Below are 25,525 nucleotides of genomic sequence, written 5' to 3'. Positions count from 1 at the left end.
GGACACTAGCTCTGCCGCTGTTCCTTTTAGAACGCAGGCAAAGAGCTCCTTTTTCTGGAAGTCTTCATTTTTTGAAGTGCATCTGGAACCACTTCATATTTTTGCTTCTGCTAGTTAGTATTTATAGGTTGCCATTTTTAAAAAAATTAAAACCCCCCTGAGTTTTAGCATTATGTTTGCTTTTGCATCATTGTTAGCATGTGTTTTGTTAGCTGCTTTGGATGCTTTTAGCAGAGCAGCAGCTTAACTTTTTTAAAATAAAAGGGGGAAAACAATTTCTACGAGAAGCATTCTTGACGCTTAAAAGGGTGCTTGTTTTGCTACTGCACTGACTTTATTCATCACAGGTGGTTTACAGCCACACAATATAGCGAAGAAACGTCTGGCATCCAGACTTAGGAACGGTTCCAGGAGGATTCCCAGCCCCCAGCCCAGTTCAGAAACGTGGAACGTACTGTACATGATACAGCCAAACTGGGACGCATGCACAATAACACATTTCTGTCTATCTCCCCTGCACTTGCAGAAAGTTAACATCAAATATAGAACAGTATGCACCCATGAATAATTCCTAGAGTGAGAGACTGGGAGATGGAAGAAAAGATCACAGGTGAGACCTGGAAGGCTTTGTCATTTTCTGTGGGAGCCAGGATTAAACCTTGGATAGAGAGAAAATTTTGTATATTTGTACACTTTGGTTTGGGGGGTATTTCATATACCCTGCAGCTGATTTTCTCGCGGCTTATTTTTTATGCCTTTGCTGCTATGGGAATCTGTCTTTTATTAGAATCTGCATTCTGTTACGTATTTCTGACTATAATTGACTGCTTCAGTTTTTATATTATATAGATATTATGTTACATTTTGACATTTGTGTTCGGTGTCGTAAACTGGCCTGTGGTCTTATGACAAAGGGTGGTATATAAATTTAAACAATCGTAATGAGAACAGTGATAATAACGAGCTGAAGCTGTCTTTTTTCATTAAATTTTCTACTGAGATTAGTGATCTTAGCTGAAACAAGGCCGGCCAAAGCCCAACCAACACCAAAATACAAAATTTGGGAGAGATCCAAGGCAATTAACTAATAGACAGATGAGAAAAACCAAACAATGTGACCATTTGTCAGCTAGTATCATACATTTCAAAGCAGAAAGAAAAGATCTTTTCATCCTAGCAGCAAAACACCCCCAAATGATGAGACAATGACAACAAAATGACAAAAAACCCAGGCAGTTCCTAGAAGGCTTCAAATGAAGTTTGTATATCAATCAAAGTGTTCAAATGATTCCTGATCTTCTAGCTACTGCACCAGGCCCCATAGGAAGACCCTGTCACCTTTTTGTTCGTCTGTAATTTTCTGTTTGTTTTTTAAAAACAACACTTCGTAGTATTTTGCATCATTGCATCTAAACAATTGCGAAGATCTAGCAATCCACATAGCTATGTAAATGTAGGCAAAGTGTCTGATTTACAAGCAGTGGGTATTGCATGCAATTTTAGAAACATTCTGACCATCACCTGTCATGAGACAAAGCAAAAGTGCCACTCACAAATCCAGAGACCCAAAAGTGATCTTACCTGGCTTTATGAAGCTTGTCTTTGTTTCCTTCTTATATCGAGCCGGCTGTTGAGTTCCATCCCCCATTGTTCCCGAATTAAATTTCTTCCTTGTGTAGTCTCCTCCATCATTGCCTGTACAAAAACCAACTGGACTGTTTCCAGCATCAGGAGGAGTCTTAACTGGAGAGACGGACTGGCTGCTGGGGCAACCTGTGTCATCTGCAAACAGGAGAGCAAAAGCAAAAAATAAAACCAAAATGCGACGCAGGAGAGATCCTTCGTCCGACTGAAAACAGATGATGGAGAACTGTTCTCTTTTAATTATTATTACTATCTGTTAAGTATATCGCACAGCCAACGAAGCATGTGTGTAAATCCTCCAATAGCTAGATAGAGAAGACATTTGCTTTCTGTGGGGGAAATTCTGTGCCTGTATTGAAAAACGTGGAGGGGGCATAATTTCGGGACAGCAGCTGGTTCCTTGGACGTCTAAGGACCGTGAAAGAAAAAAGCCACCATGAATTCCTTAACCTGCTGCTTCCTGGTGATGTCAAAGGAGACCTGCTGAACTGTGGATTCATATACAGCTTTTATTTACAACAAGAGCGGTATCTGGTTCAGGGACACAAAAAAAGCCTCTGCCTTGTAACAGGGAGGGAATAAGAAGAGAGTGAAAAAGGAGAATTGTCACTGAATAGGCTAGGGAGCAAGCCTCCTTAATCTCCAAGAGCATATTATTAGGAGTGTAGATTTGGCTTTTGGGGGAGGGGACACACACCTCGTGACACATGCCTCTGTTCTCCTGCCCCCAATCATCATTCCTTTCAGTGGCAATGCCTCTGTAGCAATCCCTCACCCAGTGACAGGATTTTGGAAAGGGAAAGAATCTGTTTTGAGGGATGTGTCTGTGCCACGTGTCTGCACCTCAGCCTGGAAGGGGAAAAGCGTCAGCCTCTCAAATAAGCAGGTGACTGGGGGTGGGGCTGTCATTCCGAGGACAGCCCTCCCTTTTGGCAGCAGCCCCAAACAGCAGGTGCTGAGGGTGGGGCCCTCCATCATTCCCCATGTGATTCCTATTCTACCATTTCCGATTGCCATTTGAGAAGTAAGATTCAGTTGCCTGCCTGGTGGGATTCTGTAAGCGGAAAGGAGGTGTCTATCTTGTCCTTTTCCTCGGGCATCAAACTGACTTGGTCAATCCTCCAAGCAGCTTGTTACTCTCAGCTGCTGGGGAGATTCCAGGTCCAGTATACCTGAAGGAGCATCTCCACCCCCATTGTTCTACCCAGACACTGAGATCCAGCGCCGAGAGCCTTCTGGCGGTTCCCTCTCTGCGAGAAGCCAAGTTACAGGGAACCAGGCAGAGGGCCTTCTCAGTAGTGGCATCCGCCCTGTGGAACGCCCTCCCACCAGATGTCAAAGAGAACAACTACCAGACTTTTAGAAGATATCTGAAGGCAGCCCTCTTTAGGGAAGCTTTTAATGTTTGATGCATTACTGTATTTTAATATTCTGGTAGAAGCCGCCCAGAGTGGCTGGAGAAACCCAGCCAGATGGGCGTGGTATAAATAATAAATTTCTTCTTCTTCTTCTTCTTCTTCTTCTTCTTCTTCTTCTTCTTCTTCTTCTCCTCCTCCTCCTCCTCCTCCTCCTCTTCCTCTTCTCTGACAGCATCAGAGCAGCATGCGCACCTCTCAGTTTCCACCCGTTTATTGTGGGGATGGTGCAAAGAGCTTTTCTGCCCATCCCTGATACCTTTCTGCTGCACCACCTCCGGTTAGGCACCCTGGATCCCCAAATCTGGATATGATGTTGTTGTCGGCACCCGTATCTCTCAAGAGGCAATGGAGTGTGCCTCTGGGGTAAAGCCAAATCGCTGTGTTAGCAGCACCAAAGTGGCCTCCCTTGGGTTGCAAGCCTGGGCAGTGTGTATGGAGGTCCAGGGCTTCCCAGACAACAAGACAAGTCTTGCTCTTGCTGACGTGGTCCAAAGGAAAGCAGAGCAATATGTTTGGCACCAGCTTGGCTGCAAGAGTTGCCGGAAGGAGGACACTTTCCTAATATAGGGAATGATTCCTCTAATGCATCATTCACATTCTCCCATTCATATTTTCCAATCAAGCCAGTATTTCTCTCTGCCTAGAAAAGCTGATGATGGCACAAGGCAACTGGTACAATTTGAGAAAACAGTGACTGGGGAAGGAGACATCTCCAAAGGGTAAGAATCAGCAATATAGAAATTGCTATTGGAGAATGAATTCGGGTGGAGTTCTGATCTTAATGGGACATGGGAGAGAGAATTTGGTTTACAAACTGAAGGCGGCTAGAAGACTAGAATCAGATCTGGTCAATGCCTCCATTTAAATTGGTATCATCCCACAATTCTTCACAAGGGATATCGAACACCACAGATATGTTCCTTTATTAATACAGGGTCCTCCCAGTTCTGTTAAAGGGATTGTTGTGCAATACCTACATTCTGAGCCTCCGGGGCCGGATAAGACAGCCCTGGAGGACCAGGTTTGGCCTGGTGCCTGAGGTTCCCCACCTCTGGCCTAAGGGGCAAGTTTCTACTATGGTCCATCTTCATCCAATTATTTTAAAAGGCAAGTCGTTCCCAGAAGTAGTTTGGGAAAATGCCAAAAAGAGTGGAATGCACATCGATTTCTCTATGTCTCCAAAACACTAGCCAAGTTTTGTTTTGCTTTGTTTTTAAAGCACAAGCTTCCCTGGTGTGCAACCAAGTTTAGGAAACCTGCGAAGTTTGGAAATGGCTTAGGAGAGCTGTAAGCGAGATGCATTTGCTGACAGCCTGGTCAAAGTAAACAGAGCAGGTGTTGGCAACAAGCTGCTGCGTTACAGGGAATCATATTTCATTAGCAAAAGGGAAAGCCTTCAAGACCTACAGCAGTTTTCCAGGTTTCTTTTTCATAGGAGGGACTGGGATTCTTTGTTCCAGTGGGGAGGGCAGAAGATCTTCGAAAGATAATCTGCAGGAGTCAATGCAGACTATATTCATATTCAGTCTAGAAGTGCTTCCTGACAATCTGGTCAAAGCACTGAACACTGGCCGCCAATTTCATATCCCTCTTTTTCAAGGAACAATATTATATAAAGCATGTGCAAAGTATCTCCAACCCCATGCAATGCAGGAATCAAGTGCCACCTGTCCTAATAATAATACTACTTCATATAACTCATTGAGAGTTTCAGTAGTACCTTGTTGCAATCCTTATTGTTTGGATAATACTACTAATACTACTAATTCATAATAATTCATGATACTTCATAATATTTCATCATGACTAATAAAAAATAAAACTTCATATAACACATTTAGGACTCAGCTACATTAGTCAAAAACCAGTGCTTTGAATGCATTATAAACATGCAACACCAGATGGCGCTGGAGAGCAAAAAAAAACCTCATTGAGATTTTACATAGCGATTTTCTTTGGTTATAATGATTTAATTTCTGACCTATTTATAGTGTCTCTCCCCCCCCCCCCCGGTAGATCCACACTTAGCCTATTCAGAGTTTCAACAGTACCGTGTTGCAATCCTTATTGTCCCCATATTGCAGATGGGAATGTTGTACTTGACTACTACTTATGTATCACATCCCACAGGGGATACATTCTCCCAAACTTAAATCACTGCATAGTTTATAGTCAGAAATATGTAGTGTCACAAGGGGATAGCCAAGGGATGGTTTTCCCATATGTACTGGGAATGCCCAGAGGTAAAGGAATTCTGGAATAAAATCCTAAAGGTTATTAATTTATTAGTGAAGCTTTCAATAGACTTTGATTTCATGACTATGGGTATACTTGGAAACACGGCTATAGAGAAAGGTGACCAGCTTACCTTCAAAGCTATGATTTTAGCAGGAAAGGCAACAATAGCTTTAGGTTGGAAAGATAGAGAAAAATGGACAGTAGAGGCATGGAATTCGTTTGAATTTATTCAGTCGGCCATTGTTGCAGTCATGTCACAGGAAACAATGTGGAAGGTCAAGTCCACCACAATAAGGAACAAATGGAACCCCTATCTTCAATGGATAGAAACAAAATACATTTGGTGGAAACTAAAGACGCTATGCCCATGGCTGAGGCTAATTGTTTGAACCCTTCCAATGGATATGGGGAGGGGGTGGGGAGGGAGGGAAAGGAAAAAATTGTACAGGAAATTAAAAAATTGGAAGGAGATAATATAATGTATGTAAAAATCCCGAACTCATATATATATATATATATATATGCAGGTTTTGGTGTCTTCGGGTGTCTTCCCGTGTAAGAGTTGGGGTGTCTAGGCGACGTTTCGACGAGGTCTCACTCGTCATCTTCAGGCTGGTGCTTTCGGCTTCTTGTTACTGGAACAGAGCAGGATCTCAGTGTTTGAGTTCCTATAAATACTGTTGAGGGGGTGTGGTGTATAGCCTCCAACGTTCTGGGCAGAGAGGAAGTTCCCAGGTTAGTGTGCCTTTTCTTCTTTTGTTCCTTAATTACTTGAGGGATATCTTGAGTGATTTCTTGAGTGATATTCTGAGTACCACTTAGGAGGGTCATTAGGTGTGGATTAGTTGCTAAAGCTTTCGTGTCTTGACCTCTTGAGCTTGTGAAGAGTTTTTCTGAGAAGATGGCTGTACTGCACTTAGTTGTGCTCTGGCTTGGCTTCGTGTATAGGGGCGAGCTGTGGTTTTGTGCCCTGTGCCAGCCAGATCTGTGTAGGGATTGCAGGGGGGTGCAGCATCCGGAGGTGCCACTATGGTTTGGCTACTGGATGGTGTCTGTAATTTATCTGTGGAGAGGGTCTGGGTTTGGGTCTGGTGTGGTTGATTGGAGATGGCGTTCTGTGTGCCTCTGGTTCTGGTGTCGGTTTTTGTGGGGAGGGCTAATTTCCAGATGTCTGGCAGGCGGGACGTGTCGTCACGCTTGTTCATGTTGTGAGGGTGTTTCTCTATCTCGATGGCTTCCATGATTATTCTCTTGTGGTGATGTTCCATGTTAAAGAGCAATTTGGAATCTGCAAAATTAATTTCGTGTCCTGTTTCTTTCATGTGTTGGAAAAGAGAGGAGGTTTTTTCTTCTTTTTTGACGGCATTCTTGTGTTCTGCGATACGTGCATTTATTCGTCTGTTTGTTTGTCCAATGTACGTGGCTGGGCAGACTTTGCAGGGTATTTCATAGACCCCTTGGTTTTCCAACTGGATTTTATCTTTGGGGTTTCTGAGGATATTGGCTATTTTTTGGTTGGTGCAAAAGGCTGTTTTGATATTGTGTTTATGGAGGATTTTGCTAATTTTATCTGTAGTGCCCTTGATATAAGGAAGGAGGGCCATGCCATTGTTTTCTTCTGTGTCTTGGTTTTTGGGGGGTGTTTCTTTTTGGATTAGCTTCGTAACCCTGTTTTGCTGGTATCCATTGGCGATTAACACATTTGAGAGATTCTGTAACTCAGTTGTCAAGTGGTCTTTGTCAGCCAGGCGTTTGGTTCTAGAGATGAGAGTCTTGGCTACGGAGTTTATTTGTGCAGGGTGGTGGTGTGATTGTGCATGTAAGTAGCGGTTGGTGTGTGTTTTTTTCCGGTAGATAGTGTGTCCTAAGGAGCCATCAGGTTTTTTGTAGATTAGGACGTCAAGGAAGGGAAGTTGGTTGTTGGCTTCTATTTCCATAGTGAATTGTATTTTGGGGTGTAGGCTGTTGAGATGTGTGAGGAAGCTATCTAGTTTTTCTTTCCCGTGTGGCCAAATTACAAAGGTGTCGTCAACATATCTGAGCCAAAGTTTGGGTTTGTGTTCTGACTTGTCTAAAGCATTGGTTTCAAAGTGTTCCATGTACAAATATATATATATGCTTTCGTAGATTTTCACGGGTACAGGAATGCAGGTTTTGGTGTCTTCGGGTGTCTTCCCGTGTAAGAGTTGGGGTGTCTAGGCGACGTTTCGACGAGGTCTCACTCGTCATCTTCAGGCTGGTGCTTTCGGCTTCTTGTTACTGGAACATATTATATATTTTTATATATAAAATTATATATTTTTATATATAAAAAATTCACAAGGGGATTCAATTCTACAACATTATAATGTCTACATACATTTCACAAAGCTTCCCAAATCCCTTGGGAAGCTGCCAGGGCTTCCAAGCCCTGCTAGGGAACACCACCGATATCTTCACAGTGTCCCTTTCTAATTCTTCCCCCCCAGCTTAGACACCAAGCAGGACCATGGGTCTAAGCTGCCATTTTAATTTTCTACAAAGCCTTCAACATAGCAGCAGCCCAGGGCATTCTGGGAAATTCAAACTGGTGGGCTGCATTGACCCATCACTGCTTGGATCAGTGCAGTCTGCTGCTACCTCCTCCTACTGGCTGGTAAACTCACCATGTTCTACCAACAGAGAAGGGGGAAACTGCGGCATTTTCTCCTGCGCCCTCTCAAACATGGCTCCAGCCCTGGAAGCTACATTCAGCCTCACAACTCCTCCACTTTAACTGAAATTGCTTAAGCTCTCCAGCTTTCACGGACATCAGGCTGCTTATCATGGGAACAAACTGAACTTGGCACAGACAACAATTCCTCCTCTTGGCTCCTATCAACATTAATGACCTTTAGACATACCAATAACTAAGCCAGGCTTTTGAATTCAGCTGCAGACAATGAAAGGATTTGTTGCATGCAATCCTCTTTCCTATGACCCTTCTGTTATTTCTAAATAAACGATATACCTAATATACCCCCCTCCCCACAAAGCAGCCACATGGAAAATATACGGTACATCTGGACAGTTGCAGGACCCAGCTCATTCTGACAGAGACATTTCCACCTCCCCACCCCCCAGCAATGCATATAAATGTATCAGATGTACATTTGAACTCAAGATCTTTTGCAGGATCAAAATTTTCGCCGTCACCCAAAATAGCAGCAGTGCACTGCCCATCACAAGAGGCAAAGTCATTCCTTGATGTAGGACACAGCTTACATTCCTGCATATATAAATCAGCCTTCTTCAACCTGGTGCCCCTCCAGACCTTTTATGACTACCTAACCTCTGACCGTGGACTATGCATTTTCTTTGCCTACCTCCATTGCCTTGTCATAAATCATCTCACTGCCAGATCAATCACTAGAAGGACAGTGGGCTGACCTCTGGAATATCCTGAAGACCTCATGCATCTCCACACTGCCAACTTAGCAACTCTGCTCAAGGTCCAGCAATTTGACAAGATTCCTTACAGGATGGGGAATCACTTTCTTTTAAAAAATAAAATATATTTTAATGTAAAAATAAAATATAGCAGAGCAACACATCTACAGACACTTCCATAGCAGCGTAAGAAGCATTTACCAGATTGTGAAGGCACAGCCAGAGTCCTGACTGGAACGGAGAGGAAATTTCCATGTCGTCCATTCGTAACCGGAGATAACATTTCCCCAAGGCTATGACTATCGTTGCGCAGAAGAAGAAAAGGAGGAAAAGGGAAGGATGGGCCTTCGTGGTACCATCAAACCACGAGTTGGTTAGCACCGGCTCTTACTCCTCTGTTCACTTGGACATAGCATTTTTTGTTATTAAAAAAAGAAAGGAAGGAAGAAGCAAGGTTCATTCTGTCAGCTTTCTGCTTTCATGACTTGGCAAGTCTTAATCTTGGATGGCACAAAATGTTTGCCCCGCCTTTTTTCAGAAGGCCGTCTGCTACAAACAGTTTCTAACAGACGTCAGCTATAACTTGGCTGACAACTCAGGCAGGATGTTAATCCCTTCACAGAACAAGCACATAAAAAATAAGTAAACCCTCAATTGCCTGGGAATTAAGAACAGGCCCTATTCTTCCCCAAATCACCAAAAATGATGCTTACAGATGACATGATGTTGAGTTGACAATGAAGATGGCTCAAATGGAACTCCAAAAGCAAGTTTCAAGGCTCACACGCTGATTACGGATTTGAAAGGGACAGCTGCACATTCCTGATTTGCAGAGATTGCAGGATCTAGATGATCCTCAGTGGTCCCTTACAACTCTATGATTAGGTGACAATGCATATAAAATATATAGAGTAGGTGAAAATCATACCAAAATGCTGATGACTTTCCATAAGAATTTATTAATTTAAAAAAAAATAATCACAAACTCTTGTGGTGAACGGAACTTAAGACTGAAAAAAGAGAGAGACGGTCATTTGCCCATATGGGCAGTGTCAGGGTCCTGGAAGCTGCTCATGGATGCCAGCCCTCAAACTATGTTATAAGAATGCATGGTATAACAATAAGTAGTGAATTGCAATGAGAAAAGTGCATTCATCACTAAACTAGACCGTCATTTTAATGGTGGGGAACCGAGACAGAAAGTAACCTGCTCAAGGCTACTGCTCCTGGTAGTTAAACTCTCTTAACATATATGAAGCTTCCATCTGATCCAAACCTAGCATCCCAATCCAGATCTGGATCTGCTTGCAATGCACAGACCATGTGCATGTATAGAGCTAGTGCAAAGCAGTGCGAGAGGATGACTGATCAGATTCCAATCCCCATAAACTTCATTGCATGACCTTCAGCCAGCTCCTATCATTCAGCCTAATCTATCTCATGAAAGTGCTGGGAGGATAAATTCGAGGAAGAAGCTGCATTGAGTTCATTCGAGGAAAAGGTGGAGTAAATATGCAATCAAGAGTTACCTGAAGCAGTGCGGCGAAGGGGGTGTTAGCCCGAGAGTCTGTTCAGCAGCCTCAGCTTTTTTTAGCTAGAGTCAGTCAGGTCTCCACCCTCCCATGCCAGGTGGGAAAAGGTTTGCAAGGCAGGGAACAGGTCTTCCAGCACTCACAGCCAAGACATACCAAACATTGACTTTCAAAAGGGAGCTGAAGTAGCTGGACTGCAGGCCCCCTTCCAGCTCTATAATGCTATGATAACGTGATCATGGAAGAAAATGGAATATGCACAAGAGAATGAAGACTAAGAGCTCAACTAGACTGGTAAAGAAAAAGTGATTTATGTGTGTTGTATATGCGATATAACATTGTGTCACCAGATGGCGATGTGGAGTCCTGTTTTTCTCTACCTGTTTTCCCTGTTTAAATTTACAACGCTACAGAAATGCCTCTTTGATGTGTTTAGATCCAGCCTAAGTTCTGTCACTGGTTGTATGTGCAAGGAAGCACATGAAACCGCTTCCGACAAACTGAAACTGGCATTATACCAGTGCAATTTTCAGGGCTTTCCCTGAAGAATCCTGGAACTGCGGTCTGGTGAAGGCACTAACATACCCTCCAACATTTCTCTGATGAAAATGGGGACCTCTTATTCAACAACAACAACAACGCCTTTATACCCTCTCCCACCTGACTGGTTGCCCCAGTGACTCTGGGTGGCTTCAAACATGATGTATAATCACTTATCTGCTTGGCTCAGGGGGTTGAATATCTCCATATCCTCCAACATTTCCCCAATGAAAATAGGGACATCCTAAGGAAAAGTGAGTGGGACGCGGGTGGCGCTGTGGGTAAAACCTCAGCACCTAGGACTTGCTGATCGCATGGTCGGTGGTTCGAATCCCGTGGCGGGGTGCGCTCCCGTCGTTCGGTCCCAGCGCCTGCCAACCTAGCAGTTTGAAAGCACCCCCGGGTGCAAGTAGATAAATAGGGACCGCTTACCAGCGGGAAGGTAAACGGTGTTCCGTGTGCTGTGCTGGCTCGCCAGATGCAGCTTGTCACGCTGGCCACGTGACCCGGAAGTGTCTCCGGACAGCGCTGGCCCCTGGCCTCTTGAGTGAGATGGGCGCACAACCCTAGAGTCGGACACGACTGGCCCGTACGGGCAGGGGTACCTTTACCTAAGGAAAAGTGAGACATTCTGGGATCAAATCAGAAACCAGGATGGTTTCTGTGAATCCGGGACTGCCCCTAGAAAATAGGGACACTTGGAAGGTCTGCACTAAGAATGAGCTCTTTACAGATCCCTAGTCTCCCTACCCTAGAATTCATGGTACCCTAGAAAGAGAAAAGAAAATGCTGGCAGCATTAAGATAAATTAAACAGTGTAAATAAGTTTTGATGGATGCAATAATGGAATACTGAATGGTGTAGTCAGTGCTCCCCCCCTAAAAATGTTTAGGGGTACTCTCATTTTCCTACACATATTGAAATACTGCCCCCTCAATGAGGCCAAACAAAATGTTTAGGGGTATGCATACCCCTGCATCCCCCCCAGGAAAAAAGCACTGGGTATAGTATTTGTAAAATATGCAGGGATTTATGACATGTAAAATGAACCATGGAAAGAGAAGAAGGGAAGTCACTGATATCTTAAGGATGTAAAATGAGTATTTTAAATCGTAAAGCAGAAAATTTAATAAAAATTATATACAGAAAAAAGAAAAATAAATATTAAGCCAGTTTTAAGTTTGTAATGAAGGCCCTTAAGAGCTAACTTGCAATGAATGTATTGTGTGCTTTTGTTTTCTAATGTTGACGAGCTTTGCAACCATCCATCAGTGCCAAAGGATGCTTTCAAAACCTTTAAAAGAAATTGTAAAGTGTAACTTTGCTCCGAGTCCTATGTGCAGATGCATTGAGAAAGAAATGAACTAAAGCGGCGAAGGATGAGGCATACTTTGCCAGGTGCTCCTCTTTTCCAGCTCACTGTGGTGACTGATTTACAAAGCAGGTGAAGACAGAAACGAAAGTCATCGGGAGTGACTTCTCAGGCAGGTGCACCGAGCACTGAGATGAGGGAAAAGAAGGGCTCTTGCAAGACTATATCAGTTTTCCAGGAGTTGCCAGGCAAGATAATTCCATATTAATTCATGTGCATTCTGACCCTAGACATATGCAGACACTGAAACAAACCCTGCTGAGTTCAACAAGGCTCACTCTTGAGCAAAAGTATACAAGAATTGCAGCCTAACGGTGGGATCCTGTTAAGTTGTGGGTGAACATATCAGGCGACACAGCAATTCTTCAAACAGCTCTTGTTTATACACAGGCCAGAACAGAACTGAACTGAAGGGTTCAGCCAGCCTGCTTATATAGAGCTCCACTACAATGCAACAGTAACCACTTTCTGTAACTATCCAATCACTGAACGTCACTTTCAATCCCTTATTTGCATATGTGGGACTGAGTTATCTGCTGTGCTGTGTAAAGGGGAATGCACTCTGCCAAGTAAAGAAACTTGCTAACGCAAGTTAGGAAGGATATTAGTAAACAATATATCCTCTCCTGCCTCCCTGAATATTCCCACAGATACTCTACCAACCTTTTGCCCCTTGTACTGCCAATCACTGATGTGTGCTAGATAATGTAGTGCTTGGTGTGAAAAAGATGCCCCATTTGCTGTGAGTGCCACACATGTCTTACTACCTTGCAGGCAGATCTCCAAAGCCTGCGTTCTCCAGAAGGGATGCGGGTGGCGCTGTGGGTTAAACCACAGAGCCGAGGACTTGCCAATCAGAAGGTCGGCAGTTCGAATCCCTGTGACGGGGTGAGCTCCTATTGCTCGGTCCCTGCTCCTGCCAACCTAGCAGTTCGAAAGAACATCAAAGTGCAAGTAGATAAATAGGTAACACTCCGGCGGGAAGGTAAATGGTGTTTCTGTGCGCTGCTCTGGTTTGCCAGAAGTGGCTTAGTCATGCTGGCCACATGACCCGGAAGTTGTACGCCGGCTCCCTCAGCCAATAAAGCAAGATGAGCGCCGCAACCCCAGAGTCGGTCACGACTGGACATAATGGTCAGGGGTCCCTTTACTTTACGTTCTCCAGAGTGCTTAGGAGACACTCTTTTGGGTTGCCTTTCTCTGGGACACCCAGACCATGAATGGGCCATTCAGAGCTAAATAGCTGACACTGCTTTGTGGACATCCCCTTTTCCAGGTGGACAAGGTAAATGCAGCACTCAGTAGAGAACCACTCCCAAGCAGCCCCTACTATGCAACTTACAAGGATAACAGACCTGATGTGGTGAAATACTCGGCAGCTGATGAGGCAGGCTTTGCTGCTGGGAGAATGTTTTTCTCTCTGCTTGACATATGAACCCTGCAGCTGAAATCCAAACCGGAGGGGGAAGGCAGGAGGGTGCCTGTTTCAATGTCAGATGACAGACAGCACACACGCCAAAGCATTTGTTTCGTTTTATCGAAGCCTAGCATCCAGCTGGAAGTTTTATAACGAGCTCCACATGCAATTGGCTGGAACAAATGTGCTTTTTGAAAGCTGGCTCCCCCCCCCCCGCTGATCAATAATTTCATAGAAGAAATAATGGGGGGCAGCCGATGTTAGCCGTGTTCAGAGTAGACCCACTGAAATGAACAGACCCGTCTAATGCCGATGGATTATTCTGAGTAGAGCTTAGTTGGATACAGCCCAACACCTTCCTATGACTTTTGCAGCCCCACTGAGTTCAACAGGTCATATCCCCTCTCTCTTAAAAAATGTGTAAAAATGCAGATGCAGAAATCTTATTCTCATTTTATCAGCAAGGTTGCCACTTGCAAATGAATTGATCCAGAGTAGCCTCATTTCAAAACGTCTGCAGGATGTTTATGCAGCATGCATAAATCCTATTCCACAGAGAATCCTATGCATCCTTATTCTTATTATATGTAGTGTTATGGGGAAATAAGTCCTAGCGAGTCCAAGGGGGCATACGCTCTAATAATAACAATAACAATTTATTTATCGCTGCCCATATGACTGGGTTGCCCCAACCACTCTGGGCAGCTTCCAAGAAATTATAAAATCACAGTAAGATATCAAACATTAAAAACTATATAGGGCTGCCTTCAGATGTCTTCTAAAAGTCAGATAGTTGTTTATCTGTTTGACATCTGGCAGGAGGGCATTCCACCGGGCAGGTGCAAGTACCCGCTGCCTGGTTCCCTGCAATCTCTCTTCTCACAATGAGGGAACCACCAAAAGACCCTCAGAGCTGGACTTCAATGTCTGGGCTGATGCTTCTTCAGCTACACAGCACCGAGGCCATTTAGGGCTTTTAAGGTCAGCACCAACCCTTTGAATTGTGCTCAGAAACGTACTGGGAGCCAATGTACAGTGGTACCTCGGGTTAAGAACTTAATTCGTTTTGGAGAACCATTCTTAACCTGAAACTGTTCTTAACCTGAAGCACCACTTTAGCTAATGGGGCCTCCAGCTGCCACTGCACCACCAGAGCACGATTTCTGTTCTCATCTTGAAGCAAAGTTCTTAACCTGAGGTACTATTTCTGGGTTAGCGGAGTCTGTAACCTGAAGCACCTGTAACCTGAAGTGTCTGTAACCCGAGGTACCACTGTAGATCCTTTAGGACTGATTTTACATGGCCCCAGAGTCTGCTCCTAGGCACCAGTCTGGCAGGCACATTCTAGGTTAGTTGTAGTTTCCACGTCACCCTCAAGGGTAGGTCCACAGAGAGCACGCTGCAGTAGTCCAAGTGGGTTCCCCCACTCTGTACCACAGTGTGTAAAAAAGTGCACATATGACGATTTCACATATGATGTACACAGTTGAGTTGCACAGAGCTATGTTATCATCACTTGGGGTTGTTTATATGTCTTGGTCCATATAGCTCAATATTGTCTACATCAGTGGTTCTCAAAAATTTCCTTCCTCTGGGCAACCCTTTCACATTAAAAATTTGCTCGTGCCAGGCTGATTTTTAATTGATAAGAAATACATGAGGCAGGGGGACAACATGAAGTGCTTGCTTTATAACATAAAAGACGACTACTTTATAATATGATCATGGGTCATGGTGGCTTCATTATGTACCTTTAGGTGCCAGGCAAAAACATTCCTCTTTAACCAGGCCTTTGGTTGCCCTTTTAAGGTGTGGGGTTTTTGGGGGGTGGGGGTGTTCTTCAGTTGTTTCTGTTTTTATTTTGATTATGTGTTATAATTATAGACAATCCTCTTACATATTTACCTCAAGCAGTGCTTTTTTCCTGGGGGGACACAAGGGGACGCATACCCCTAAACATTTTGTGAATCTTTGTACTTTTGTCCATTTACTGTATTTATTTTTCCTGATATGAACTATAAAATTGTGATTTTCTTAAGACAAAATGACAGTACCCCTAAACATTTTTTAAGGGGGGGGAAGCACGGACCTTAAGTATGTATACAAACTCAGTGAGAGGTGTGAACTTGCTTTTGCTGGGTAATCTCATTTATATTAGGCCTAATTTGAGACAAACAAACTCTCATCTCCTCATCAACACAAAGAATCTTTGCTCTTGCTCTCATTTTCAAAAGATACCTATCCATATCTGCAAAATAATAATAATAATATTTTGATACTCTATCATACTACACTGAAATGTTTAAATGCTTCTTTGATGCTCCTTGAATCTTCCTGCCACACTTGCCATTTGAGAAGCTCTGGTCTACATTGGCTGGCAGCCACTCTGCAAGGCTTCAGACTGGGGACATTCCCAGTACTGGGGGTGCCCAGATCTGCTGTACATTGAACCTGGGATGTTCTGAACCCAAATTAGATGCTTTACCACTGAGCTATGCCTCATCTCACTATATCTAGACTGCCTGCTAGCCAGTCAGGGAGATAGGGAAAGAGCAGAGCAGTACAGCAGAGACCCAAAAGGTACCAACTAAATGAGCAGAGGAGTCATAAGAAGGGAGAACAGCAGGACAACCACAGTCCAACCCCCCACTTTCACTTGTCCACCCCCACCACAACCAGCCAGCAATTGTCTCCTATCATGCCCCTTTTTTCAATGGGAGTACGCTGGGGAAGCACTTAAACAAAAGAGATGGGTACAGCAGGGAGGGTGGCTGTAACTTCTCCACACATGTGGTTATACTTTATGAGTCAGCAAGTCTTTTCTTTAAGCAGCCCTGCCAATCCAGCTCTCCTCCTGCCCAATTGTGAAAAGCTTAGCAGGGCTGCTTTTGGCACCAATTATGACTGGAGTCCCGGCTCTGCGACTGCCGTGCACTGTCATTCGGGGCTTATTTAACAGCCGCTCCCTCTCCTCTGAAAGACAAAGCCGGAGGCCTGCTTAGAATCCTTGTCACCCTCTTTGAACTACAGTGGTGCCTCGCAAGACGAAAAGAATCCGTTCTGTGATTCTCTTCGACTAGCGGTTTTTTCGTCTTGTGAAGCAAGCCCATTGAAGGATTAGCGGATTAGCGCTATTAGCGGCTTTTAGCGGCTTATCTGCTTATCGGATCAGCTGATAAGTGGCTTAGCGGCTTAGAAAAAGGGGGGGGGGAGGAAAAAAAACAGCAGGAACTCGCAAGATATTGTCGTCTTGCGAAGCAAGCCCATAGGAAATTCGTTTTGCGAAGCACCTCCAAAACGGAAAACTCTTTCATCTAGCGAATTGGATAGCTGTGAAAGTGGATTGAACAAATTCATGGAGGACAAGGCTATCAGTGGTTAGCAGCCATGCTCTAGCACACTGTTAGAGGTAAGGTAAAGATAAAGGGACCCCAGTCGTGGCCGACTCTGGTGTTACGGTGCTCATCTTGCTTTATTAGCCGAGGGACCCAGCGTACAGCTTCCAGGTCATGTGGCTAAGCTGCTTCTGGCGAACCAGAACAGCGCACAGAAACACTGTTGACCTTCCCGATGGAGTGGTACCTATTTATCTACTTGCACTTTGACGTGCTTTCAAACTGCTAGGTTGGCAGGAGCAGGGACCGACAGGGGGAGCTCACCCCGTCGCAGGGATTTGAACCGCCGACCTTCTGATTGGCAAGTCCTCAGCTCTGTGGTTTAACCCACGGCACCACACGCGTCCCTGTCTGTTAGAGGTAGTAGGACTCTAAATAACCAGTTGCTAGGAACCACAAATGGGAAGAGTGATGTTGCATACAGGTTTGACTTGAGTTCTTAGAAAGCCAGTGTACATTATTAGCAATGTAGATGTTCCCCTATAACTAAGAAATCCCTTGTGCCTCCTTGTACACTCTCCCTTGCTGAGCTGTTCCAAATTGTTTTTGGACTTGAACCACTAAGCCACTGTGTGGTTATAGGAAAATTCCCACTAGTCAAATTAGTATCAATATCTGCAGGGGATGGAGGTGGGGCAAGACTGTATTTTCATTTGCACGCTGTAATTTCCGCACTCAACATTGCTTATCCGGGACCAGATGCAGCAAGCATTTGGCCCCCCAGATGTTGCTGAACTGCAACTCCCATCAGCTCCAGCAAGCAAGCATGGCCAATGGCCAGGGATGATGGAAGTTGTAGTTCAGCAACATCTAGAGAGCCAACAGTTCCATACACCTGTATTAGATGGTCATTATTTGATTATTGACCCACACATGTGACACAGTGAATCAGTAGGAGGTTGGGTGTCACAAATCAGTGTTGTTGCATGACATCTGCTGGGTCACTTATAATTGAGACAGGGATTAGAAACACCTTTGGATATAAGCTCTCTTTAGAAACCATCTTTTGAAACTGTAAATCGGTACTCTCCTGAACCAATCACCCCTCTCGTTTTACATGCAAACTTAAATTCGCAGATCTAAGCTGCTCCTGGGTGAACCTCACCCTTCAAGATTCTCCAAGTGTGTAAATCTCAGCTTTGTTTAAAACGGGCATGCCAGGTTTTTTTTTCATGCAGCGTTCAAGATAAACACTTACTAATCCAAACAGAAACATCTGATTTCAGTCAGCGGCACATGCTTCATGTGCTCCGAGCTGAGTTTCATTGACAGTGACTTTATTTCTCTCTAAAGCTCCACTGTACGGAGCCAGGCAATTGGCAATGTGGAAAAATACAGCAATATATATTTGGTGCCTCTTGGGATACATTTCTGACAAAGTAACTGGAGAAGGGCTGCAGCTTAGTGAAAGAGCATCTGCTTTGCATACAAAAGATCCCAAGTCCAACTCACAGCACCTCCAGGCAGGGCTGGGAGGGAACTTTGCCTAAAATCCTAGAGAGAGCTGCTGTCATTCAGTGTAGACAATGTTGATATGGCTGGATCTGGCTTCCTAGGATGCAATTATGCAGCAAACTGATTAATTTTCTACGGGTTTCAGTTGGTGTATTTGCTACCACTGACCCCGTTAAGGAAGTTAATTCTATTTTCTTGGGTGGAGAGGAAAAGCAATTGGGCTAAAATGCATGGGGAATCTATAGCCCTCCAGTTGTTGTTGGACTACAGTTCTCATGATCCCTGACCATTGACCATGATGGCAGTGGCTGATAGGAGTGGAGGCCCAACCGGGGTATAATATTAGTAATAATTTTATTTGTATCCCGCCCATCCGACTGGGTTGTCCCAGCCACTCTGGGTGGCTTCCAACAAATGTAAAAGAATAATAAAGCATCAAACATTAAAAACGTCCATGCAGCACTGCCTTCAGATATCCTCTAAAGATTGTACAGTTACTTGACATCTGATAGAACGTTCCCTTGAACATGCAATTATAATGTGTCTATTACTTTCATTTTCCAATAAATACCCCATATTCTCTCCCAAATAGCCAAAGGCCTGGCATGATGGGATTTGCTGTTCAACAATATCTGGAGAACATAAGAAGAACCTAATGGATCAGGCCAGTGGCTCATCCAACCCAGCCTCCTGCTGTCACAGTGGCCACCCAGATGCCAATGGCAAATGCTCAAGCAAGACTCCAACACAAGGGCACTCTGCCCTCCTGTGGTTTTCAGAAACTGGTATCACTGCCACCAACTGTCAAGGCAGAATATAGTCACCATGGCTATCATGCCTACTAGGTCCATAAATAGCAACACCCTAGAGCAGTGTTTCCCAACCTTTTTTGGGCAAAGGCACACTTGTTTGATGAAAAAAATCTCGAGGCACACCACCATTACAGCCCCGTGACGTCAGCGCGCAGCGTCACGCCGGGAGGGACGCACGAAAGTGTAAGTTTCAATTTTTTCCCCTCCCCCTTGCCGGGGAACCTCCAAGCTTTGGGGGTGGGGGGGGAGGAGGCAGCAAAGCGAGGCAGGAAGGAGAGCGCGGCTTGGCTGGGTGAGCTTCGGCAGGGGCAGGGAATGAGAGCCGCGAGGCGGGCGCTGCGGACAGAGGCGCTGCCCGCCAAGCTCGCAGGCAGCCAGGCAGGCAGACGGCGAGAGCCCCGCGCTGGGCGGCCTCTCCTCGCCACCACCGCCCCGCCTCTCGCCGCCCAACTCGCCCGCCTCCCTCCAGGCAACATCTCGCGGCACACCAGGCAACATCTCGCGGCACACTAGTGTGCCGCGGAACAGTGGTTGGGAAACACTGCCCTAGAGGTCTAGGGCCCTAAGGAAGTTAGATTAGCCTCAACAAGAGCCAGGGCCTTTTCAACACTGACTCCAGCCTGGTAGAAAGCTCTGTCTCATGAGACCAGAGCCCTGCAGGATCTGATTTCTTTCTGCGGGGCCTGTAAGACAGAGTTGTTCCACCTGGCCTTTGGCTTGGAATCAACTTGATCCCCTCCCCCTCTTTCCTTTTTCCTTTCTCCTTCTGTGATGGAACTCCTATCTGGGGACTTCCCTGGCTTTTTTCTGGCCCACGTAGGACCAGTCTGAATAGTTGGCCTTGGTGAAGATTTGACATTTTCATCCCCAAAAAGTTTTTGATTTGAGTTTCTATTGAAATGAGGCTGCATTTAATGTTGTATTTTAATCTTGTTTTTAAGTTGTATCTTAATCAGTTGTTTTATATCTGGTGTTAGCCACCCTGAGCCCAGTCTTGGCTGTGGAGGGCAGGGTATAAATAAAATTTATTATTATTATTATTATTATTATTATTATTATTATTATTATTATTATTACTACTAGTTCCCTATCTCTGGACTATAATGTCAGCATTGCCACAGACACACTGTTTCTTCTAGTACCTGAGCAGAAACTGTTGCTGCTGATGGTCCTTGCAGACCCTCCAGAAGAGCTGAGGGGGTGGAATTCTCTGCTTTCCTCCTCCGAGAAGGGCGACTCAGACGCCGGGGACACTTTCTGGTGGCGGAGCTGCTGCTGGGGGAGATGAGGCCGGAGGACCAGGCGAGGAATGCGGCTGCGGCAGATCTCCTTGTCCTGCATTTTGTGCTCCTTCCAATGACAGGGACAATGGGCACGTCAGTCCATGTGCATTTCCCAGCCCCGCCCCACCCAAAGGTCTGGCTCAATGTATGGAGTCAGCAGATCAGCTAACACCCCTGGATAGCTCAGTTGGCTAGAGCTTGGGGCTGATAACGCCCAGGTTGCAGGTTCGATCCCCATACAGGACAGCTGCTTATTCCTGCATTGCAGGTGGTTGGACTTCGATGATCCTTGGGGTCCCTTCCAAATGGGTATGATCCCCACCAAAAACTGCTTCTACTCAGGTGGAGCTGCCCATGGACAGCATTCCAGTTGGCCACAGTGAGCCACATGGAAGGGCCATCTCAATGGTACAAGAGCTGCTGGATGAGGGCAATGGCCTATCTTGTTTAGCATCCTGTTCTCATTGTGGACAAGCAGATGTCTGTAGGAAACCCCCAGCAAGAAACCCAAGCACAAGATTACTCTCCCATCCTGTGGTTTTCAGAAACGGGTATTCAGAAGCATGGCTGGCCTTCAACTGTGGAGGCAGAACATAGTCATCATGGCTAGTCTAGTAGCTAAAATCCTGGACCTAAAATTCTGGACGCAGTACAAAGCCAGGTGGACTGGCTGGATATTTCTTATCTTATTTCCTTGATGTAGACTGAAACTACACTGATGATGAACATGATACAGTGGTACCTCGGGTTAAGTACTTAATTCATTCCGGAGGTCCGTTCTTAATCTGAAACTGTTCTTAACCTGAAGCATCACTTTAGCTAATGGGGCCTCCTGCTGCTGCCACGCCACTGGAGCATGATTTCTGTGCTCATCCTGAAGCAATGTTCTTAGCCCAAGGTACAATTTCTGGGTTAGCAGAGTCTGCAACCTGAAGCGTATGTAACTGGAAGCGTATGTAACCCGAGGTACCACTGTACTAAGGTTCTGTGCACCATAAATGCCAAGCACATTACCTTCCTCCTCCCACCAAGAATCCTGGCAGCTGTAGTTTGTTAAGGGTGCTGGGAACTGTAGCTCTGTGCAGGTTAGACGATGTGCTTTAAATGTATGTCGTGCACACAGCCTAACTGTGGTTCTGCCCATGCGGAAGCGATTTGCAGCGGCTGTTATGCCACTGCTGAACTGAGCAGAGCTAAAAACGAGGCGAGAATGTGGGAAATGTCACATGCAGACATTGATGTGGCAAGCATCTTTGCAAGCATATGTATCCGTCACATGGTCTACTTGCTAGGAAGATGCGATTTGCTGCTGCTGAGGCAACTCCATCGTAATTGCAAAATGGCTCGCAGGGCTTTTTCAGCAATCTGTAAATGCTGGAGTTTTGCCCTTGTGCAACAGTCCAACATATCGCCATAAAAAGCCCCCTCTTGTATCCACACCTAGCAGATGGGGGTTAGCCTTGTTTGATCAATATGTGTGTGTGAAGTACAGAAGTGCACTCCCCTGCCGGAGAGGTAGAAAAAAAGCAGAAGTCAACAGCTAAAAGCGAAAGGTTTGCCAGACGGGAGATGCACAGATCCTATGCAAAGACAACCGAGTACCAGCACTGCAATTACTGTACTAAAATTGGATCAGCTGGAAAAGCACTGAAAGGCAATTATCGCAGCCGTTTGCAGCATCCTTGCCACCTGTATCGGCTACAGCCCCCAAGAGGTTCCGGCAAATGCAAAGGGGGTGGGAGAAGGAATGCCCAAAGAAAATGGGGATTCTGGTCAGCCTTCCCAGCTTTGGGGTGATGTAATTGGGAGCTAAGTCTCTCCCTGCTCCCCCCCCCCCCGCAAACCTCCACTCCAGAGAAAAATCTGCGGCAGGGGCGCAGCAGCAGTGATGATGTCAGACTCCATCAGAGATGGACTCGAGGGACACTCTTCTGGGTGATGCTGTTGCAAGGAAGGTGGGGAGGGCGAGAGACACCCTTCATCTCCCCTTTGCTTGGGGACCCCCCACTTATGAATTTCCTTCACCCCGATCCCTTGCCTTTGCCCCACACATCCCCATCCACCCTATTCGACTTCACTTCCTCAAATAAACACACACGCCCTGAATCCCACAATTTTTGCCTTAATGATGTCAGACTCCATCAGGGGCGGACTCAGCAGCGTTTGCTCTTTTAGCGTCTGTTGCTGGGCATTTTAGAGATGAGGAGGGGAGGGGAAAGTGAAAATATCCATCATCCCACTTTTTCCGCTGGAAAAACACCGCTAGTCTTAAACACCGCTCTTGCCTTAGCCAAAGCTTGAACCCCGGTGCCAGCACATACAGCACCCCGCATTCACTCGCACACATTATGGCAAGTATTCACACGTACACGCGACACACCGAACGCGTCTTTTTTGGGGCTGCACGTGCATGGACCTGATTTCCTCATCCTCCCCGCCAGCCCCACCGGTGAGCCCTCTTACCTCACCTGGCGGCTCTCCCCGAGCTGTCCCATCCCGCCCTACACCCGCCCCGTCCCACCTGCGAGCCCCTCCGCCGTGCGCTCACCTTGCTGCTTTCCCGGAGGGGTCCCATCCCGCCTGGACCCGGCGACGCAGCTGCGGTGGGAGGTGGCGCGGGGCACTGAGCTGCTGGCCAGGGGAGGAGGCAGAGGCGAGGCGCCGTCAATGCCGCAGCAGCCTCCTCGCTCGCTCGCCCTCCTGCCTGCCTGCCGCTGCCTCGCTCGCTCCCTTGCTAGCGCGCAGCAGCTCCAGCCCTGCCCAGCCCGAGCGCTGCCTCGCCCCGCCCTGACACGTGGAGCCGCCGTTGCCCGCCGGCTGCTTCTGCCTGGTCCGCTTGGCTGCCTGGCGCTGCTGCAGCCGTGGACGCCTCCTGGCAGAGGGCAGAAGCGCCGCGGGGAGGGAACCGAGGGGCGCTTCGGTGTGCTTTGGGGACGGAGCCTCTTGCGCCCACTTCTTTCTCTGAGCAGCGCGCGGTGTCGTCTTAGAATCATAGAACTGCAGAGTTGGAAGGGACCCCCCAGGGTCATCTAGTCCACCCCAATTGCAAGAATCTCAACCAAAACTTCCATGACGGATGGCCCGTCCAACCTCCAAGGAAGGAAGTTTTTCGTCTTGGAGCGAAGCGGAGATCGCAGGTGTTTGAGAAATCAGCTGAGAACAAGCAGTACTGTCAACACACGCCTGTAACTACCGTACTTTATTTTATTTTTTAATGGAAGAAGTACATGGAGTTTGCCAACCCAGTCGCCTCTATTTCTAAAGGATTGAAGTCTGCCATCTTTCAAAACAAATACAGTGGTACCTCGAGTTGAGAACTTAATTCGTTCTGGAGGTCCGTTCTTAACCTGAAACTGTTCTTAACCTTTAGCTAATGGGGCCTCCTGCCGCCGCCGCCGCAGGATTTCTGTTCTCATTCTGAAGCAAAGTTCTTAACCTGAGGTACTATTTCTGGGCTAGCGGAGTCTGAAACGTGAAGCATCTGTAACCAGAGGTACCACTGTAGTTGCATCATACATTTTGATGGTGGATTTGATGCCCTTCACTATGGTAATTTGCAGGAACGTGACACACAATTTTTATTTGTTTGTATTTATTTATTGCATTTCTATCCCACCTTTTGCCTCTCCAAGGAGCTTGAGGAGCTTCCTCATTTAACCCCCAGAACAGCCTTGTAAGGTAGACTTGGCTGAGAAGGTAGGGAATAGCCCAAGGTCACCCAGTGAGCTTCATGGCTTAGTGGGGATTTGACCCTTGGTCTCTGCCAGGTCTTTGTCCATGGAGTTTTCTTGGCAGGGATACTAGAGTGGCTTGCCGGTTCCTGCTCCAGGTGGATCAAACCTATCCATTCTTAAGGAAATCAGCCCTGAGTGCTCACTGGAAGGACAGATCCTGAAGCTGAGACTCCAATACTTTGGCCACCTCATGAGAAGAGAAGACTCCCTGGAAAAGACCCTGATGTTGGGAAAGATGGAGGGCACAAGGAGAAAGAAGATTCCACCTAAACATTAGGAAGAACTTCCTGACAGTAAGAGCTGTTTGACAGTGGAATTTGCTGCCAAGGAGTGTGGTGGAGTCTCCTACTTTGGAGGTCTTTAAGCAGAGGCTTGACAACCATATGTCGGGAGTGCTCTGATGGTGTTTCCTGCTTGGCAGGGGGTTGGACTCGATGGCCCTTGTGGTCTCTTCCAACTCTATGATTCTATGATTCTATGAGAAGGGGACGACAGAGGACGAGATGGTTGGAGAGTGTTCTTGAAGCTACCAGCATGAGTTTGACCAAACTGCGGGAGGCAGTGGAAGACAGGAGTGCCTGGTGTGCTCTGGTCCATGGGGTCATGAAGAGTCGAACACGACTAAACGACTAAACAACAACTCTGCCAGGTCCTAGTCCAGCTCTCTAACCACTACACAATATAGATAGCACGGGGGGTGGGCTGGCCACCTTTGGTGCCCCCTCAATGCCAATTATACCACCACCCCCAGCAGTCCTGCTGTGGCCACCACCAGCTTTCATTCTTAGGACCACAGGAAGCTGCCTTACAAATGGAAGTGTCTCTCCAATGCCACAGGCAGGGGACACTCCCAGTCTTACCTGGCGATGCTGGAGGGGATTGAACCTGGGCAATTACACATGCAAAGAGATGCTCTGTCCCTGAGCTGCAGCCTTCCCCATTCCCAAGAGGGTGGAGCAGCTGGCAGCCTCCTTGAAAAGCGGTTCAGCACTCTTTTACTTCGCAGGGTTGCCCAGAAAGAGCAGCAGCAAAAGCCCTGTAACAGATAGGGAGCTGAGCAGCTACTGTGCTCCCTAAGACATTTTGCCAGACAGCTTCCTTACTATCTAGAGAAGCATGGCCAGAGAAGCAGATGGGGATCAGCTGCTGGGCTCTGGGTGATTTGCAGTGGTTCAGCAAGGATTTCCAACCCCCAATTGACCACAGCAGCAGCAACAACAACAACATGGCCCTAAATTATGTAGCTGAAATGAACAATGTTTGCAGTCTTCAGGAAA

General features: G+C 46.2%; 1 protein-coding gene across 5 annotated transcripts in view; it reads right to left on the bottom strand.

Moving 5' to 3' along the window:
- The window catches only part of SYBU (syntabulin), a 44,454-nt gene extending 21,067 nt beyond the window's left edge, over window positions 1–23,387 (bottom strand). For 2 of the 5 annotated variants that reach the window (XM_083516730.1, XM_083516732.1), the window contains exons 1-3: window positions 23,063–23,360; window positions 20,374–20,581; window positions 1,582–1,782 (exon numbers count right to left, since the gene is read on the bottom strand). In XM_083516730.1, coding sequence (XP_083372856.1) covers window positions 1,582–1,782; window positions 20,374–20,581; window positions 23,063–23,089 — 436 coding nt within the window. In that variant the 5' untranslated portion in view covers window positions 23,090–23,360. Of the gene's footprint in view, window positions 1–1,581; window positions 1,783–8,909; window positions 9,257–20,373; window positions 20,582–23,062 lie in introns of those variants that run through there. The other 3 variants (XM_083516731.1, XM_083516733.1, XM_083516729.1) reach the window with 2 other exon arrangements.
- Window positions 23,388–25,525: the final 2,138 nt, after the last annotated feature.

Source organism: Podarcis liolepis, assembly GCF_965112155.1.
Source record: "Podarcis liolepis genome assembly, chromosome: 8".
Classification (NCBI taxonomy): domain Eukaryota; kingdom Metazoa; phylum Chordata; class Lepidosauria; order Squamata; family Lacertidae; genus Podarcis; species Podarcis liolepis.
This window is presented reverse-complemented; position numbering and strand designations above follow the sequence as displayed.